Source organism: Hetaerina americana, unplaced genomic scaffold (assembly GCF_022747635.1).
Source record: "Hetaerina americana unplaced genomic scaffold, ioHetAmer1.1.p SCAF_4, whole genome shotgun sequence".
In the NCBI taxonomy this organism is placed as follows: domain Eukaryota; kingdom Metazoa; phylum Arthropoda; class Insecta; order Odonata; family Calopterygidae; genus Hetaerina; species Hetaerina americana.
In genome coordinates this window covers 7,335,144-7,353,893 of record NW_027286985.1, presented here as the reverse complement: position 1 = coordinate 7,353,893, position 18,750 = coordinate 7,335,144, and the positions used below count along the sequence as shown (strand labels likewise).

At 36.0% G+C, this 18,750-nt stretch overlaps 1 protein-coding gene across 1 annotated transcript; it reads left to right on the top strand.

Annotated features, from left to right (window-relative positions):
- The first annotated feature begins 1,895 nt into the window (after positions 1-1,895).
- Positions 1,896-18,750, top strand: LOC139692172 (phosphatidylinositol 3,4,5-trisphosphate 3-phosphatase TPTE2-like). Its single transcript, XM_071590236.1, has 11 exons — positions 1,896-1,990; positions 2,362-2,565; positions 4,252-4,482; positions 4,729-4,845; positions 7,466-7,685; positions 8,183-8,325; positions 9,346-9,577; positions 11,107-11,313; positions 11,447-11,542; positions 13,954-14,027; positions 18,447-18,750. Exons 2-11 carry the CDS (start codon positions 2,363-2,365, stop codon positions 18,559-18,561), a joined length of 1,638 nt encoding a protein of 545 aa, XP_071446337.1. The 5' UTR covers positions 1,896-1,990; position 2,362; the 3' UTR covers positions 18,562-18,750.

Below are 18,750 nucleotides of genomic sequence, written 5' to 3'. Positions count from 1 at the left end.
TCATTGTTACAGTCCATCAGCGTGATCCAGTATGAATGGTAAACTTGCTATTAATATTCGACAAGACCAGTAAGTTTTTAAATGTTTCATCTACATTTATTCTCTACCCTGAAAGCCGTCAAAACGTCTTTTTAATGGAGTGTTAGATCACCAGTCATACTTCACCTACTCCTATACTTCCTCTTACTTGGCACGTAGTGATCCACTGAAAGGATAATTGGGAAGGGGGTGACTTAGAACAATATCCAAACAATATTCGTCATGCTCATTACAGTTGTAATGCTCTAACTACTTCAATGACTACTTAGGAGAAAAATAAGGAAACCCATAAAAAGGGTGGACATCAGTTATAGGACTCACATGTGACGCAGTCACCAATTATCATGTAATATTCTATCCATGCAGGACGGACAATTCATATATGTATAGGATCTACAAATTTATTTGCACGACACCCCACCACTCAACCAAAGACGCATTGTGGGGGACGTCAGCCATTATTAGGTTTGAGAGGGAATGTAACTTGTATCCTCCCATTTTCGCCAGTGCCCACTCATTTCTGTCGGAAGTGGTTCTCCCATAAGTTGTTATCACGAATAGTGAGCGGGAAAAGGAATGGTTGAATCTGTCCACTAGGCAGTCTACGTGTTTCCCTTATTCAGTGACAATTGTCTGTCCTGCGCATATGTTTGGGGGCCTGAATTATATCTTCTACTTCGGATGTAAAACTACAAGATTGGTATCTTTGTAATAGGTTTAATCTTACTCGGGAGTCTTCGCAGAGTTCCCATCCTAGATCATGTGGTAAATGCGTGACACTTTGTGTCCTTCTGTGGAATTTATGATGAATATGGCGGCCTCTTCTATGTGCCCTGTTCAATTCCTTGAACAGTTTTTTCCCACAAATCCTCTCTATGGATCACAAATACCGGTCGGTATAGTCCATACGGTTATATACATCTAATTTATTGTCATTTCTATTTAGAGAATCTCGAACCAAATCGTCATGATTTTATGCTAAGTGGATTACACTCCAGTGCATAATCATTGAAAATTATTGTAGATACTTTTTACGCAAATGCAGTTTTATGTTATTGGCGGTTTTTCTAAATAGCATCATTCTGTTGTAAATTTTAAACCTGAGCCTGAATCCACGTGTGAGGATCATAACTCGGTCACAAATAAACCGAAGTATGTATTAGACAACCTGCCACTTATAACGCACAATACTGAAGTCAAATACTGATGTTGTAAGATTGAATATCAATGAAACTCTTAAGTGTATTGCGCTAATCCAAAGAACCTTACCTAAGGTTACAAATTTTTTGTGGCTTTTATGTTTTAATCTTATTATTATGTCCTGTCAATTGCATATATTTCTGCAAATGGGAATTTACATCCTTATCCTATCTACAGTACAATCCATTAGTTAAATACTTAGTTAGATTAGACAAATTATAAATTATAATTAAATTGATAAAATTCCTTTCCGGGTTATTTTTGTTGACAAATCGTGTAGACAGATGTCAACAATATGGACCACGACTATGGGTTGTTTTTCAATTAGGATTCTGCGACAGATCCCTTAAATGTGCTCAAATCGACGACCATAAAACAGCGATTACTGCAAGAGTATCCTCCTTCACGCACAAGAAGGAATATCTTGAGTGAAGCACAATTGAAACTTCTATTAAGAGTTAAACTTTGAATTTCCCGGGCTTTTGTAGTACTATTAGAATAATGAATATAATTGAAATATATATGTGAATTTCTCATATTTATACCAAAACGTTTATCAGTTTGATTTACGGAATTTACAATTTTATTACTGTCTTTCCGCATTCTTCATATATTTCCAAATACTAAACGAAGGTGGCATTGGCATCAATTCTCAAAAGTTTTAAAAGGACTAGGGGGTGTGTCAAGAAACCAGTTCAGGAAAACAAAAATCGCTCAACTCAAGGAAGCTAGTTCATGTGCTTAATAACACGTAATTGAATGTGTACATATATATACCTATGATACTATTGTAGCCCTTTAATCGACTTCAGCATGATGTTCATACAATGGGTGATATCATGGTGTCAGATTGTAAATGACGCATGCAAGTTCGAGGTTCTCATTTTGTTCACCCACGTTTTTGTGGAAAGACTGCCTGTTGTTACCCAAGACATTAATTAACCGAAAATTAAAAATTGTACTTTCGTGATGTTCCGTTATTAAATGAAATTGGAGCTTAAACCACATGTTTTAATGACAGCCAAATGTTTAAGCAAAACAATATTTGGATAGAGAAGTATTATATTTTGTAGTGAGCATAAGGCGTGATCATTAACGATTGGTGTTTTTTCTACATTATAGAATGACAAAGTATCGGAAAATGGAAGAAGAGAGTAAGTCTGAATCAAAACCCAATTCTAAGGTGGCTGACAATCATGTTTCACGCAAAGTAGATAATTCGATGGAGTCCCCGAGTCAACAGGAAACTATTCAGAGAGCTTCAGTATTCTTTTGGAATGCAGAGGATTATATCCTTGCGGACGAAGACGTATTTGATGATGGAAAGTAAGTTACACCTTGGTATCATTATAGTACGCTAAACTAACATTAGCATAATGTAAAAGAACACAAAGGTAATGAAAAATTTCTTTATAAAAGGGTATCTACTCACCGATTGCCATTAATATAGTTTACTTTCAATGGCTTAAATTGAAGAACATACTATTTTGTATGTGTTCTATGGTTACTTTAGTATGCATTGAAGACATTTTCCACTCTTTAAGTATAATTTCTTTTCCAGAATGAGCTCCTGAGCCAAATAATGAATCTGAACATAATTGTTTGTCTGATGTGGCATTACTGGTATTCTATTGACTATATATGCAAAAATTATAAGAAAATAGACTAATTAAATGTATTCCTGAATCTGATGACTAGCAATGAAAACTAATAATTTCAAATGCCTGAGAAAAGTATAGAAGTCGACTTTTGTCCTACTTGTTTTCTTTACAGCAAATAGTAATAAATGGGTAAGTTATTGGCTAAAGAAGAATCTGAAATTTTCCTGGCATATGCTCATAATGAAATGTTTATCTGTTCCGGGATTTCCACTGTATTGTATTCTGCATTGCCCCTAATGTTTCAATGGTGGACGGAAAATGATTGACTAATCATCTTATCTAAACGTCAGCAGCAATGCAGAATATGACCTGATGGCAAGCCCAAGAAGAATTCATCAAGAATTACTTAGCCGGGTGTGTGTCTATCTAATTGAGGACAATTATGTATGAAGGAACTCAACTGCATGCCTAAGTGACTACATTAGACTATTTTGTAAATATGTTAGCATTGCTTCAGGGACTCTCCTCAGGGAAGGAGTGGTTTAGAATTTTTTTTGCTTCTTTAGTTTAAATACCATTTTAAATTCCTTTAGCAACATTGATACTACTCTTAATTTAACCATTCATTCTTTGCACTTACTTCTATTATTCCTTTAAAAATATCTTCCTTTGTTACAAGTTATCAAACAACTGCTTTTGCTCGGGCTTCTTTTATTGAGGAGAAATTAACCTCAGAGATTCAAATATATGTATAGCGTTTGTGTGTGCATATATATATATATATATATATATATATATATATATATATATAATTATATATGCATGTATATACTTGGAAGTATATTACTATATTTTGGAAGTTTTCCTTTCCTTCTGGCTTGGCCTAAGGTCGCCTATTGAAATCTCCTAAGGGTGGGGATGATCCAGTCATGGTCAATATGATGTGATCTTTTATGTAATGTAACCCATTATTTCTAGCATAGTAGCCAAATAGTTACACTTTTGTTATGTTTCTATTTATTACAAAACTATCATTATGCCAAATCAAAGGGTGTGAAAAATTATTAAAGCTTTTATCTTACATTCCATGAGTTATTATTAAGAATCCATTTCATAGTGGTGGCCAAATTTTTATTTGGTGTCCCTATCCCTTCTTGGGGTGCTATTTGGACCGTACCCTAAGTGAGTGTGTTGTTCGTCGAATGGGACATAAAACTGCGGACCTCTGGGCACCTTTCATTAAGAGTAGGCTAATGCTGACACCAGGTTTCTCTCAACCTTTCCTCAATTCCCATCCATTGCTAATGGTACAAATGATTTCAGCTGTCTGTCGCCTCCCGTAATAACTACTACTAAGAATAAATTTCATAAGTTATCCATTATTCATTGTGTCTACTTAATTTTCTTTCAGTGCGAACCGTCAACTGAGAAGATTTGTTGAAGGTTTACCATTCCGTCTTGTGACCAATATCCTCATTATAATTGATTTATGCTTTGCTGTGGCAGATGTAGCTGGCAGTTTAAAAGATAGGGATTTTGAAGGAGACAATGTTCCTGTGAGAAATGTAGTTTTTACTACACTTGAAGTTATATTTTCATGTTATTTTGTGGTTGAGATTGTACTAAGGATAGTTGCATTAGGGTAAGTGTCTGCCCTGGAGTTTCTAAATAGTTTAACTGTCTTTTTGCAGTCATTAAAATATCTATATTCAATGATAGGCGTTTCAGTTTTTAAAATTTGTAAACCAATATTTCTAATATTTTCTTCAATAACTTCACATTTTACTGACTTCATCTCAGCACTTCTTTTGTTGAGTGTTGTCAAAACGGTATGTTGTATATTGATACCATGTTTACTTTTCTAATGAAATCTATATTTTCTTGACAGGTGGAAAGAATATTTTGATGCATTTTATAATGTCATAGATACAGCTGTTGTGTCAGTTACATTCATTGTTACTATTATTGATGTTGCTGTGGAATCCAGCACAATACGCCCTTTCAAGTGAGTATTCATGGCTATTTTTTCTCAGATTTAATTCCTGAAAAGGTGGTATTGTGATATAGTGAGCAGAGCAGATAACCGCTCGGGGAAAATGTGTGTGATCTTTGGAGTACCACAGTTATTAAATAAACTGTAGAAGTAGGGGGGAACACCCTTATAGCTTGGCTTCGTGATTTTACATGTTGTTAGGCTCAAGGTACATGGGTTCTAATTCTCACCTGAAATGATAGATGGTAGGTTGACTGCATTACTCGGTATTAGAGATGAAACGATACCAATCTTTTTAAATACATTTATTATAAATGTTCAAAGTTATTTTGATATGCAATACTTCTAGATGTGAACTTTGTAGTTTTTGACATAACTTTGTGGAAGAGAAGTATGTTCAAAGTATTGGCAGAGATGGTATTTTTTCCTGTTTTTATTTGAACCAAATGTCCTGTTTTCCAACAAATGGATGTGAGCTCCATTTAAATGTAGGAGTTTCCTCATGGGGCAATACTTTTATGTGAGTTAGTCCTATTAATAGTACATATTTTGATAACTGAAGAGGAAAATGGAATCATCTACGTAGCCATTGGAGGAAACTATTGGGTGCTTGAACAATGATCAAACCACTCCATAACCAGCAATGATTGCACCACTTTATAAGCCCCCCCCACCCACCTGCTTTATCCCTGTGAAAGCCTCTTTATTCAAAAATCCATCCATAGAATTAAAGGATACTCCCATTATTTCCCTTCTCTTTTAGCTAACCACTTCAAAATCAACCCACAAGACCATATTCCATGCATGTCCACCCTCACTTTTTTGGTTCAATTTCCCTAACCACTCACAACCACTACATTTACCCTCTCCAACGTTTATTTTATCTTTATTCCCTTTCCACCCCTTCTTATCAAATTGGTTTGTCATGTCCCATTTCTCAGTTGTGAATGTCAGTTGTAATCAAAATTGAAACAGTCATAACTTCCATTCCTTTTTGCAAACAGAAAGTTTCTGAAAGAATCTCTTCCAGTGCCTTTGTATCCATTACCCTCTTACACCTCATTCCTTGTCCCCCATTAACTCAACTCCACTCAAGTACCTGCACATTGCAACACCCATAGTAACTTCATCAAACAACTTAGCATCCATGAATTTAAGTGCTCTGTGGTCTTTATCCAGTGTCTTCATCTTCAAAATGATGTAAGTGCTGTGTATTTCCTAACTACCCCCATCCTCCCTTACCCTACAGTTCTTCTTCTCATTTTAACCACATCTTCTCTTTTCATTATGAAATGGCCGTGCTCTATATGATTTAAATTTGCTCACTTGCCATCCTCATTTGGCCTGAAAAGAACAAACTCTGGTCAGGATCATCTTGGAATCTTATAGATGCAACCAGCAGTCAGTCTGTCCTCGTGGGTTATGAGCAACTAGCATTCATATCGGAAAAGAAATACTTGGTTATTCCAAGTATATTTTATCAAACATGACCTAGGTTTCGACTTACGAAGTCATCATCAGGTGAAGTACACTACTAAAACCAAGTATTTCTTTCCCGATATGAATCGCTTCCACAAAGTGACGCCTCAAACCATTCCATTCTAGGCATTCATTTGTACTAGTTCCGTACATTCCATCTGTTATGGCTGTGTAAGGAACTTAAAGTTGAGCTAGTAAATTGAGATTTGACTCTTTGCTAAATCTTTAATGACAACCAATTTGAAAATTAGAAAAGTGTGCAATTGTTTCTTTAAAGAGATTTTTTTACCACTGTGATGTAAGGATTGTATAATCTTAAAGAATTGAGCATTATACCATGGTTAAAGTATCAAGATATACCTATGTATTAATACAATGGAAGTGTGAGGGTGTCTCTAGTACTGGTGGATGTTCTTTCATAATGAAGAGTCTATTTTTACAAATGGGTCTTTTGCCAAAGGGTTTGCTATCCCTTCCTGAAATTAAATATGAATTTGACTACTACCACTGAAGAAGTAGGTGTTATGCATTCAGATGCTTCATACTTAATGATTCTGATCATATCACCTGGCAAACATATGCAAAGACAAGAACCCTTGAATGGACAATGTACATAATAAAAATAGAATATCAACCTAAAGAGATAATACTATTAAATAATCTAATTTCACATAATAAATTAAGGGTAAGAGCAGCAGCTATATTAGAAGAATAAAGTAAAAATCATAAACTCATTCTAGGTATAAGATTAATTAAACCCTTATTAATTAATAATCTACGACTAGACAGTCGCTCATAGGAAATATTAGCTAAAGAAAATATCCCCGAAGAACAGAGACCATGAGCAATTATTAAAGTATAAGAACCTCTCATACCCCAATAAGTCATTGTTATTCAACCTCCAAGAACAATCCCTATATGAGCAACAGAAGAATAAGCAATTGAAGACTTAAAGTCTCCACAAAATAATTTTACTAAAACACCTCCAACTAATCTTAATCCAACAAAATGAGCAGTGAAAGATATGCCTAAAAAATAAATTAAAGGAAAAACACAAAGAAGACCGTAACCCCCCAACTGTAAAAGAACCCCAGCTAGAATCACGGAACCAGCAATAGGAGCTTCAACATATGCCTGTACATTGTCATTTCAGGTTATTGTTGGTGCTTCGTCTACTTCGAACGGTTCGTATGATACGTCTGATCACAGAGAGAAGAAATTTGGAAAGAGGTTTACGTCAAGCAGTATCTCAGAACAAGAGGCGCTATCAAAAAGATGGCTTTGATCTCGATCTTACTTATGTAACCACCAGAGTAATTGCAATGAGTTTTCCATCGAGTGGTTTTATGTCCATGTACAGGAATCCAATTAAAGTAAGTGTGTGCCCCTAATTTGTCCCTGTTCTTCAAAACCAGATTTGCATTTAAATACCTAGGTATACTTTATCAAGTTTTATCTACATATGCACGTGTAATTTATACAAAACTCTACAAAATTTTAGTATATATGGCTATTAATACTGTCATGTACTCATTATTAATGACCTATTATCATTGTCCATATTTATTCAATACATGATTGTATTAAAAGATTGATTTCAGTTTAAAATATTTTTTTATATCCCTTCCACTTTCAAATCCACAGATATGCATATGACCGTATGTTTATAATAGTAAGACCTTTTAAGTTTTGTGTACTTCTCATCATTTTTACATGTGCACCACAATTGTTTTATTTTCATTTGCCTGTAAGGCATAAATTGCATTTTCTTAACCCTGTAAGTTGAATATACGTCCAATGTTCTGAATGAAATCTCATCCTGATGCATGTATGAAAAATTCAGTGATTAATATATTGTCAATGTCTTTAGGAAGTAGCAAGATTCCTTGATACTAAACATGAAAACCACTATAAAGTTTATAACTTGTGCAGTGAGAGAGAATATGATGTGGCATTCTTTCATGGGCGAGTAGAAAGATATTCCATAGATGACCACAATGTCCCTACGCTAAGGTAAGACCATTACCATTAATATTTCATTCAGTTTTTTAGAAGTACTTACCTATGCAATTTTCCTAGCTGGGAAACTCTCATGTTTTTGTCCACATGACGAGCTACTAGTTAGAATAATGATTTCTTAAGGAATATGCAATATATTACATTTATTTGTCCATAGATTTGTGGTATGCAAACAGGTGTTTGAACCTCTAGCATCTGCTTCTCTTTCTTTAAATTTCTTTTGCAAATTTCTTCTCTTCCCACACCTTATCATTTTTTTGTCTTCATCTCGGCCCAGCTGATATTGTGCATTCATCTCCACACCCATATCGACAAGGCTTACATAGGAAGTCAGTTTTCATCATTGCACTCTAAACTCAGTGCATGGATCCCAGTTATCTTGTTTTTATGAAGGCGTTTTCTGCATCATCTTCGTCTTCTTCTGGATTCCTTACTCTTTTGCCCCCACTATAGCCCCCCTAATGTTTTATGGTGAAAAAATAAATTTTAAGCATGGAGAGGTTACATTTTTGTCCTCAGAATATGAGCATTTTCAGAAAATCTTAAGAGTTTGAGGGTGGACTCAATTCAGATGTACATGGTACTCCACCCATATTCACCTAAAATACTCCCACGCACATAAGGAATAATCCTTTTTGTTTATTTCATACCCTCCTGATTTTATTTTAACTTAAATTAAAAACCTTATGGAGGATGTGGTTATGAAGGTATGTATCTACATATGCATTTTCATTTTCTTGTTATGTACTTTAATCCCATCCATTTTCATTTGAACTTGTGATGCATTGAACAATATTCAGAGGAATAATTTTCTCCTAAAATGTTCACCTGCTTCACATCTCAGTTTACTCGCTGGTGCATAAGGACTATGGGGATTATGATTTTGATTCGTGATATGTAATATTTAAAATAATGTGTACATTGATATACTCTGTTCCAGACCAGGTTTTTATGCTGACATTAATTATAGTATGTAAAAAATGTTTAATAACATAAATTTTCATGAATGTGTAGGCAAATGTTGGAATTCAAAGATAGTGTCAAAAGCTGGTTGGATGATGATCCATTGAATGTCATAGCAGTGCATTGTAAAGGAGGAAAAGGAAGAACAGGAACAATGGTGTGCATCTGGATGATTTATGCTGGACTTTTACCCTCAGCAGATGACTGTTTGACTTATTTTGGAGATAGACGAACTGACCTGGAGGTTGGAAGCATATTTCAAGGGGTTGAGACCCCTAGTCAGGTAATCGAAATCCTTTTGTACTCAAGCTTTGTATGTGTTGCCAACAGGAACTATTATTGTTATTGAATTTGTCAAAGGAAGGAAGTGTTAATACATCAATCCATAGTTACTTAGATATGCCTTTACTTGACTGTAAGGCCAGTGCCTGTTGGAATGATGAGAGCAGATTGCCATATGTAATTAACAGAAATAACCATGCATTACCCCTTCTGTTGGATACCACATTGTCAATCGGGGCTCTCTCATTTTAACTGGTAATAAGCACCACATTTGATAGCTGCAGATTACTCAGTTGCCCATTACTTGTTGTGATGAGAGGTTGTCAGCAGTCAATCAAGCATAAGAAGGTCTCGAGCAGTGTTTTCCAACATGGGGTTTGTCCACCACACAGGAGGGAAACTAAAATGTTTCAGGGAGAAATTAAAAAATGATGTTGACCCCAAAACATCAACAAAAATATGTAGTAAAATAAAGCACCATTGCCATTTATATTCATCGAAGATAGTGAAATCTTATATTTTTAACAAGGTTGCATAATAATAATTCAAGCTCCTCTTTATATGATTATCTTTTAGAGTTTGGTCAGCTGTTTGAGGGGGAGGATCAGTATCTTGGATTTTCAGTATAAGGTATTGAGGTTAGGCAAAATGCAAAACATGTTGGAAAATTGCAGTCTGGAGTGCTCTTAAATATATCCCTTTTTCAGGCTTTGAACTCTGTCCTAGACATGAATGATGGTGGGTATTGGGATGGTGCAGTGGCTAACGTACTGGCTTCCCACCCAGAGAGCCTGGGTTTGAATCCTAGAGGTGGCAGATTTTTTTCAGTGGTATCCCGATCTGTATTCGAGGTGCTTTGTGGAGATTACTTAAGTGTGTGTGTCATCTTTTGGATGGGACGTTTAGCTGCCTGCCCCTTGGCACCTTTCGTTAAGAGTAGTCCAATGCCGACACTGGAGTTAGACTGGGTTTCTCTCCACCCTACCTCCTTTCCCATCCATCCCTAATGGTGCGAATGGCCTTAGCTGTCAGTTGCCTCCCTTAAAACTACTACTACGATGAATAATGGTTTGTTCTGCACCACATTATTAGTTCTCCATTAAAATAATATACATGTCAACTAGACCATGATAATGGTTGAATTACGAGTTGGATCATTTATGTTAGTTATGCACTCACCTGCCAACTCAAACTTCATTGGGTTTGAGTTCCACCTTGGGCGTGGAAGTTGTCTCTACTCTGATTTTTTAGCTCCTGGGAAGGCTGATGACAAGCTAGTGACTTATCAGGATGCCAAGGGGTACATGGTCCACCAGAGTAATCAAGAGAGTAAAAACGTTTTGTAGCATGAACTATATAATTTTATCTACATCTTGAAAATGCTGAACCTCTTCCATGTTGAAAATCAATATGTACATTTACAAATGTTGATTCAATGAACTTTCATTTTAAACTTATGCTGAGTGCTGTAAATAAATGCTTAGAAAGCATTTGTATTCAATTGTTAATAAGATACATATTTTCTTACAGAGCCGATATGTCCGGTATTTTGAAAAAACACTCAAACAATGGGGTGGTAGTCTGCCTCTCAAGAAGAATCTCATTCTGCGTACAATTAAAGTAAATCAAATTACTGGAGTTGGTAAGGGAAATGGATCTGATTTCTCTGTTGAGATCTCCCTAGGAAGAAATAATGTGGTGTTTGTTGCAGACTTTGGATCATTCCGCAATTGCCAAGTAAGACAATAATTAATAGCATATTATGTCAAAAATAATGAAGACATGATCAAGTGCTTTTCTGGAACTTAGATACTGTTGTTTCAAAACTGAGGAAGAGAATTGTGCACAATAAATAGTTCCTTTTTTCCAGGTAAATTATAATTTTCAAGGTGACACATTAGAAGTCCATCTTTTAAACTGCCCAATATTGTCCGAGGATGTCAGGCTGCTGTTTCAATGTTCATCTGTGAGTAAATATTCCAGATGTGTGTCTGTATGTAACTTTTCTGTGGTATTTACATATTATGTGTTTATTTATTTATTTGCCAGTCTCTGTCAGATGTTTAAGATGGGTTTTGGATTGACAGACTGAACCCAGGTACATTTAAAAGCTTTCTCCTAATGAGACAACCCAACAGACTATACTGTCATCATCATTATCAGTATTTAATTCCCAAGATTGTTTCATTGCAGCCCTCCATTCTTCTCTATTCAGCGTCAATTCTATCACCTGATAACTTTCCTCTTTTATACCCTTCTTAATTTGTCCTATGTATTGAATCGTGGTCTTCCTCACAGGATCTTCCATAATATTTGGGTCAATCTAGTGAAAACCAGACGTACAAAAACAGTAGACCAGTCTGTTCACCAGCAAGGATATAATCCAGTAAATCCCTCTGCACCTAAGAGTTGTCACTCCTCCAGTTCTCCTGCCACAGCGATGGCAGTATCAATACATAACAAGAGTGTTGCCACCTTTCGTGCAGACTGTGGTGTGTTATGGCAGATGCTTGGTTTTCATTTGACTGCCCCTCATATTATAATAGCCTGACTCATTCACACACACTTTTAGATACATATTCAAGTAACTAATACACACAAGGATAACTTAGGACAACCTGACCAACCGTAAAAGCTTTTGATAGATTTGACTAGATGGCCCTGGACAGTATAATCTGTAGAGGGTAAATCAGGACAGTGTTGGTCACTCATTGAAAACTAATTGTGGATTGGGTGCATTAGCAGGGAATACATTAAAGGTGTTCTAGCCTCTTCTTTGTGGCCTCCTTGAAAATAATAGATGGAACAAACTCCAGGGGAAGGCCCTGAATATCATCATCAACTCTGGTCACCTGTGCCGCAATTAGCTTGCATCAGCTTTGTTTGATTTACCTATCCACTCAATTTTAATTTTGGCTTATCTCTGCAAGTCTACATATTTCCTTCTCATTGATTTATGTATTTATTTCATAGATCTTAGGTAGAATATTCCTCTGTAGTTCTTCCTATTTATTTTCCCATCAGATTATACTGAGCAGAATGTAAGGCGTTACAAAAAAAGATACTTAGTAGAGCTGTGGTTAACTGGGTAGTCTTTGTGCTGAGAGAGTGACTTATTTTTGGGGCATACGTGGTCTGCCCAAAAAATATGCCAACTGGTGCAATATGGTGGCCGTGACGCCCCCGCCCACAAGCGGCGCTAGTTGCCTGAGACCCAGTGAGCCATCTCTGTGCTTGGTGGATCGTCAAACTGTGCGTTTGGTGCCAGTCATGTTAGTTTCTGTTGTCCTTGTTTTTAATGTTTGTCCAAAATGGAAATTGACGAAATTACGGAGCAACAAATCAACATCAAGTTTTTGGTGAAGTGCGGTACTAAAAGTTATCAAGAAATTACTGAAATGTTGACAGCTGTTTACGGTGATGATGCTCTGCAGAAAACATCCCATTTCAAGTGGTTTAAGCATTTTAAAAATGGCCAACAAGATGCCACGGATGATACAAGGCCGTAAGGACCTTCGACCACCTGTGTCGACGACAACATTGATCGTGTGCGGTCCCTTGTCCCTACGGATCGTCGAAAAACTGTCCGAATGATAGCCGATGAACTGAATTCAGGAAAATCAACAGTGCACACTCTTTTAACCGAACGTGATGGATGGATCCTTCACCATGACAACGCACCTGCACATTCAGCATTGATTGTTCGCCAGTTTCTGGCAAAGGATTCAATCTCCATCCTTGATCATCCTCCTAATTTGCCAGATCTCCCCCGCGACATTTTCCTATTGTCAAAATGCAAAAATGTGATGAGGGGACATCACTGGGAAGATGTGGACACAATAAAGCAAGAAACAACGGGAAAACTAACAAGTCTAACTGCTGAGGACTTCCAAGGGTGATTTATACATTAATGGAAAAGAAGATGGAATAAGTGCATAGCAATGAGTGGAGAGTACTTTGAAGGGGACAAAATCGATGTGGATTAAATTTTGCAAAATAAAGTTTTTATAGCTTCATTTTGCATATTTATTGGACAGGGTAGTAAAAGTGGGTTTCATCCAGAGAGATGATGATTGCAATGGAAACTCTACCGAACAACAACATGACTAGGTACTCTTTGAGACCATGTGAAGAGTCAGCACCCTGAGCAGAGGAATTTGTCACTTGCACAATATGGTCAGAGGAGCATTACTGGCCTAAATAATGGGTTTTCAGGTTTCTGCAGCATAATATTATATTTCTCAAGCTGCCTGAAATTTGCAATAATCACAAGGTAATGGCGAATGATTTCCACTGGGAGTCCAGATTTAATAATAAGTGATAAGAATGCTGTATTATTTTATATGCCGTCAATATTTTAATTCTATTTTTTTCCAGAAAAATGTCCCTAAAGGATATGAAAATGTTCCTTTCTACTTCTGGTTCCACACAGCCTTTATTGAAAATAATAAGTAAGTATACAGAGCAACTAATTCTATAGCTACTATCTTTTAAAAGTTCAAATGTAAACTAAAAATGTTTTGAAAATTAGCTGTCTCTATAAAGTTTAATAGAAAATGGATGCTAGCATCTGTAACCATTTAATAGCTATCTATAATTAGTTATATTAGAGCATAAAATACTTTAACACCTTAACATATGGGTGCGTTAATTTCCTTTCAAATTCATGTTTGTTTTATCAGATATGTATGTGATTGCAAATATATTGACGGATACATGGAAAATAGTGTGTGGAAAAACTTACACTAAAGAATTTAGGTCATAGCAGACATAAAATACATGGGCTGTTATTAATACTTTTGAAGTTTCGGGTTCAAAAGCATTGGATAATTAGAAAAAAAACTCTGGACATTTTGAACCAGAGAGTGAGATTATTTAACATCTTCTATGGAACTTCTCAATGGATAGGGTAACATTAGAAGTAACAGTTTTGGTTTTGGCTCTGGCAAAAGAATTTAAGAGGAAGTAGTTAATACTTTATTATGTCACCTTGGATTTTCAATGCATTTATAAGAACAGGAGATAACGAGGGGGCTATAGAGGGCCATTCTTTTTAATTTAAATATGACATGAATGGCATTGAGAATTATCGTTAGAATATTGTGGAATAAGCAAACAAACTGTGTAATTTCGATTTTACTTGTAATTTACATAGTCCTTGAATGTGCATATTTTTGGAGTGTGGAGAGTGCTCTCTTAAAGTCAATATAATGAAACCTCAAATTTATCTCTGAAGATGGACTTTTAAGGAAAATATCACCCATCATCTTGGATGGCATAAATATTTTTTCACATTTTTTTCGCAGGTATCATTCATAACTTATTTTTACATGATAATTATGTTTAAAGGTTCATTAGTTTTCATGAAGAGATTGATAACTAAAGCATTTATTAATTAATTTTAAGTTGATCATTAATGAAGTTATCCACCAGTGTATTAACCTGGATTGCTTTATATGCTCCACAATTTTTCCCGGTGGAGCAGAGAACTTTTTAATAACCCAAAAAAAACACTAAAGCTGTTGAATAAATGAAACAGTTTCTGGCGTCACTTGGTGGAAATTCTTCATATTGAAATTAAATTTAAAATACTTCGCCTTTCCACATAAACCACTTTTATTACGACCTAGGTTTCGTTCCGTAGGTCCTGACCTGATGATGTTATACGATAACGAAACCTAGGTCGTAATAAAAGTGGTTTATGTGGAAAGGCGAAGTATTTTAAATTTAATTTTAATCTGTTGAATAACATTAATTTTTAATGTTATTTCATTTTGATGTTGATATAATCATTCTTTTGGGAGTTTTTGATTCATCCAGGAAGTTAGACATTTACGTATATAATCTGAGCCCAGAAAAGAAAAATAAACCCAAAATTAAGTAGGGAAATTTATTCCCGTAGTGTTTATTGCTTTGTTAAAAATTGTTAGGGTTTTATTTTAATCATGACATATGTGTAAAGAGAAGATGAAGATGATAAGGTAAAACACATTTGTTCGTATCTCATCGGGCAATGCACATTATCATCAGATGGTGTGCACTGTCAGTAGTTAAAAATATTTAATGATGGACTGTTTACATTGTCAACATTTATAAATTCAATAGATCTCTTAATCCCATATGAAACTTTCTACTGCAGATTCTTCAGTGTTGGGACTTTTATAAACAGTCATTGCTTGTTTAAAAAAATGTGTTCATATTCTTCATTTTTGGGGATGTGGTAGTCCAGGTGTAGAACATTGGACTACTGACAGCAGGGTCTGGGTTCAATTCCCAGGCACTGTCAGCTTCACCCGAGCTGTGAGATAGAACTTTCTGGAAAACTAAAGGCAGCCCAGAGAAAGGATCTGGCCCCCTAACCCTAATATGTGAATTTTAAACCCTTTACTAGCTGACCCGGCGAACTTCGTACGGCCTAACTATCAATGAGCAGTTTAGTTACACCATTTATAAATCAAGAATGGCTGAACCGATTTTAATCATATTTGACTGGTTATAATAGTATAAGGAAAAAATATTCAATAAAACTACAAAAATAGGTGTTGCAATGGCTTGTCAGAAATGAATTTTCTTTATTCAATCTATGTATCGAAAAATGATTGACGAATCGAGCGGATTGTACTATCGGGTTAATTCTCTTGAGTCAAGCACCTTCTTAAATGGAGCATTTTTTGCTTTGTTATCAGGCACTAGAACAAATAAAGTGGATGGTTTACCAGCACGTGAACATGCCACGTATAATTAACCATGAGAAAAACATAGGTTTTCTAGATTCAGACCACAAACACTCAACGATTGGCATTGTGATGTGTTAATCATCATCGAGAATGCAACACGAATTGGAAATTGAATTCATTTAAACTCAAAGGGCGTGTCGGTTGGAATCATGGGAATCCTCGGAGTGAGAAATTCTTCATCTTTGAATTTTCCTTTGAGTGTAGTCATGTGAATCACATTTATCATCAGTTTTTTATCGCCAAACATGTTCCATTGCATAGTTTGGTTGGTTAAGTTTTCGCTTTGTTCTTAGCCGCCAAAATTGCTCACTCACTCAACCATTTGTAATATTTGTGGTTATCAACGACATCAGGAGCATTTTTTTGATGAGCTCATCTATTGATGAAACTAAATTTCAAAAATTTTGTGGAAATGAAATCAATCTGCTTGATTCGTCCAAAAGAACACGACCATCAACGATAGCCAACAATTGCCAGGAGAAATCTTCAACAGATGTATCATTCAACGATGCAACTCTCATGTTTGTTGTCAGTTGAAGTTTTTTCACATAGCGCCACAGGTTTGATGATTTTTGAGGCAAGCATTTATTTCATCGGCAGCTCTCGATCTTGGAATGACTGGCAGTGTTTGGCGGAAATCGCCAGGCAGTAAAATCACTGCAGTACCAAAGCATCTGGAGTCGTTCAGAGAGAGAGATCTTTTAATGTCCGGTCTAGTGCTTAGAATGCGCGTTTGAGTGCTATCGTGCATTCGTCCCATATGAATTTAGATGTGCCTTTGCAACGAATTTTGGCCATAGCAGACTGTATTGAAATGTTACATGTCACTTGTTCAGAATTTTGTAGGTTTAACGGCAACTTTAATGCCCAATGAGCCATACGGCATCCTTCAAACAATGTGGCCGCTATGCCAGAAGAGCAACTGCTACCACAATGCCAAATCTTGCACGAGTAGTGGTCATAAGCAGTGATATGAGGAATGTCTTCCCAGTTCCCCCAGGGGCATCCAGGAAAAATGAGCCACCATTTTCATCATCAATTGCCTTCATTAATGTATCATATACTTCCTTCTGTTGGGGGTTGATGAGGGGTACATTTGTTTGAACTGATTGGTCTAATTCATGGCGATCATATTCATGTTCACATCCCACTTCTCGATTAAACACGTCGTTCATTCCAAGATCTGTTGCTGGCATTCCTAACTTCACTAATAAACTACCGCACATGAGGTGACAAATGTCTTCAATCAACAGCAAAGCCTGGTTATGCATCTCCTCATTTACCTCAATATCGAGATTTCTTGAACTTACACGAATTGGATGTAAAATGTCTTCTGACATGTTATCCTTGTATTTATTCTGAATGTCATGTGGATTGGATGGGAAATGTGTCGAAAGGATGATAGCAAATAATGTGCGTATATGACTTGGAGGTGCAGAATTAGTTGCTTCAGCCATTGTCGTGCCCCAATGATTATCATGTTCAAGCAAATTGACGTCTTGACACGCAGCATGAAATGCTGGGCACGCTATACCATGAACAGTTTGTAGTGAAGTAAGATCTGGTGCTTTCCCGGCGTATTTGATTCGTGAAGGATTCTCGGGTCTTCCACCGGGTCAAGGGTTCCATATTGGCCGACGTTTCGATGCCCGACTCTTGCATCGTCTTCAGGGTTGATGAACACATACATGGTTGATCAACCCTGAAGACGATGCACGAGTCGGGCATCGAAACGTCGGCCAATATGGAACCCTTGACCCGGTGGAAGACCCGAGAATCCTTCACGAAACAGTTTGTAGTGGTTCGAACGATGTTGGCCCTAGAACATTCTATAGTAATTTTAAATACATTTTTAACAATTTCTTCTCTGGCCACCTGAGATACATAAATTCAATATACTTGGTAGAGAGCTAATGAGTGTAAGAGGGGACAAGAAACATGAAATTAATCATAAAACTGATAGGAAGGAATAAAGAACATGTTTAGATCTAAGAGCAATTTTGTTGTCATCAATTTTAATATACAGGCAATAATTTATTCCAGGGCTTTGGTAAATATATGGCTATTTTATTGTCCGTATGTTAATATTGAAGAGTTAGATGGTAACAGACACCTTTATTTTATTATTTTCAGATTATATCTTACCAGAGAAGATTTGGACAACCCTCATAAACGGAAAACATGGAAGACATTCCGCAAGGGATTTTCAGTTGAACTTTCATTTGGAAACCCTGAACTTGTACATTAAAAGACAAATGAAAAATGTTTATACGGCTGTTGCATATTTAAACACTCACTATATGTATGCATGTATGTATGAGCCTGTTAATGTTATATAATTGTACATTTTATATTTTTTGATAAACATTTATGAAAAAGCACCTATACAATATTGTTATGAATTTAATGAGCCATAATGATCAACAATAAAGGCATA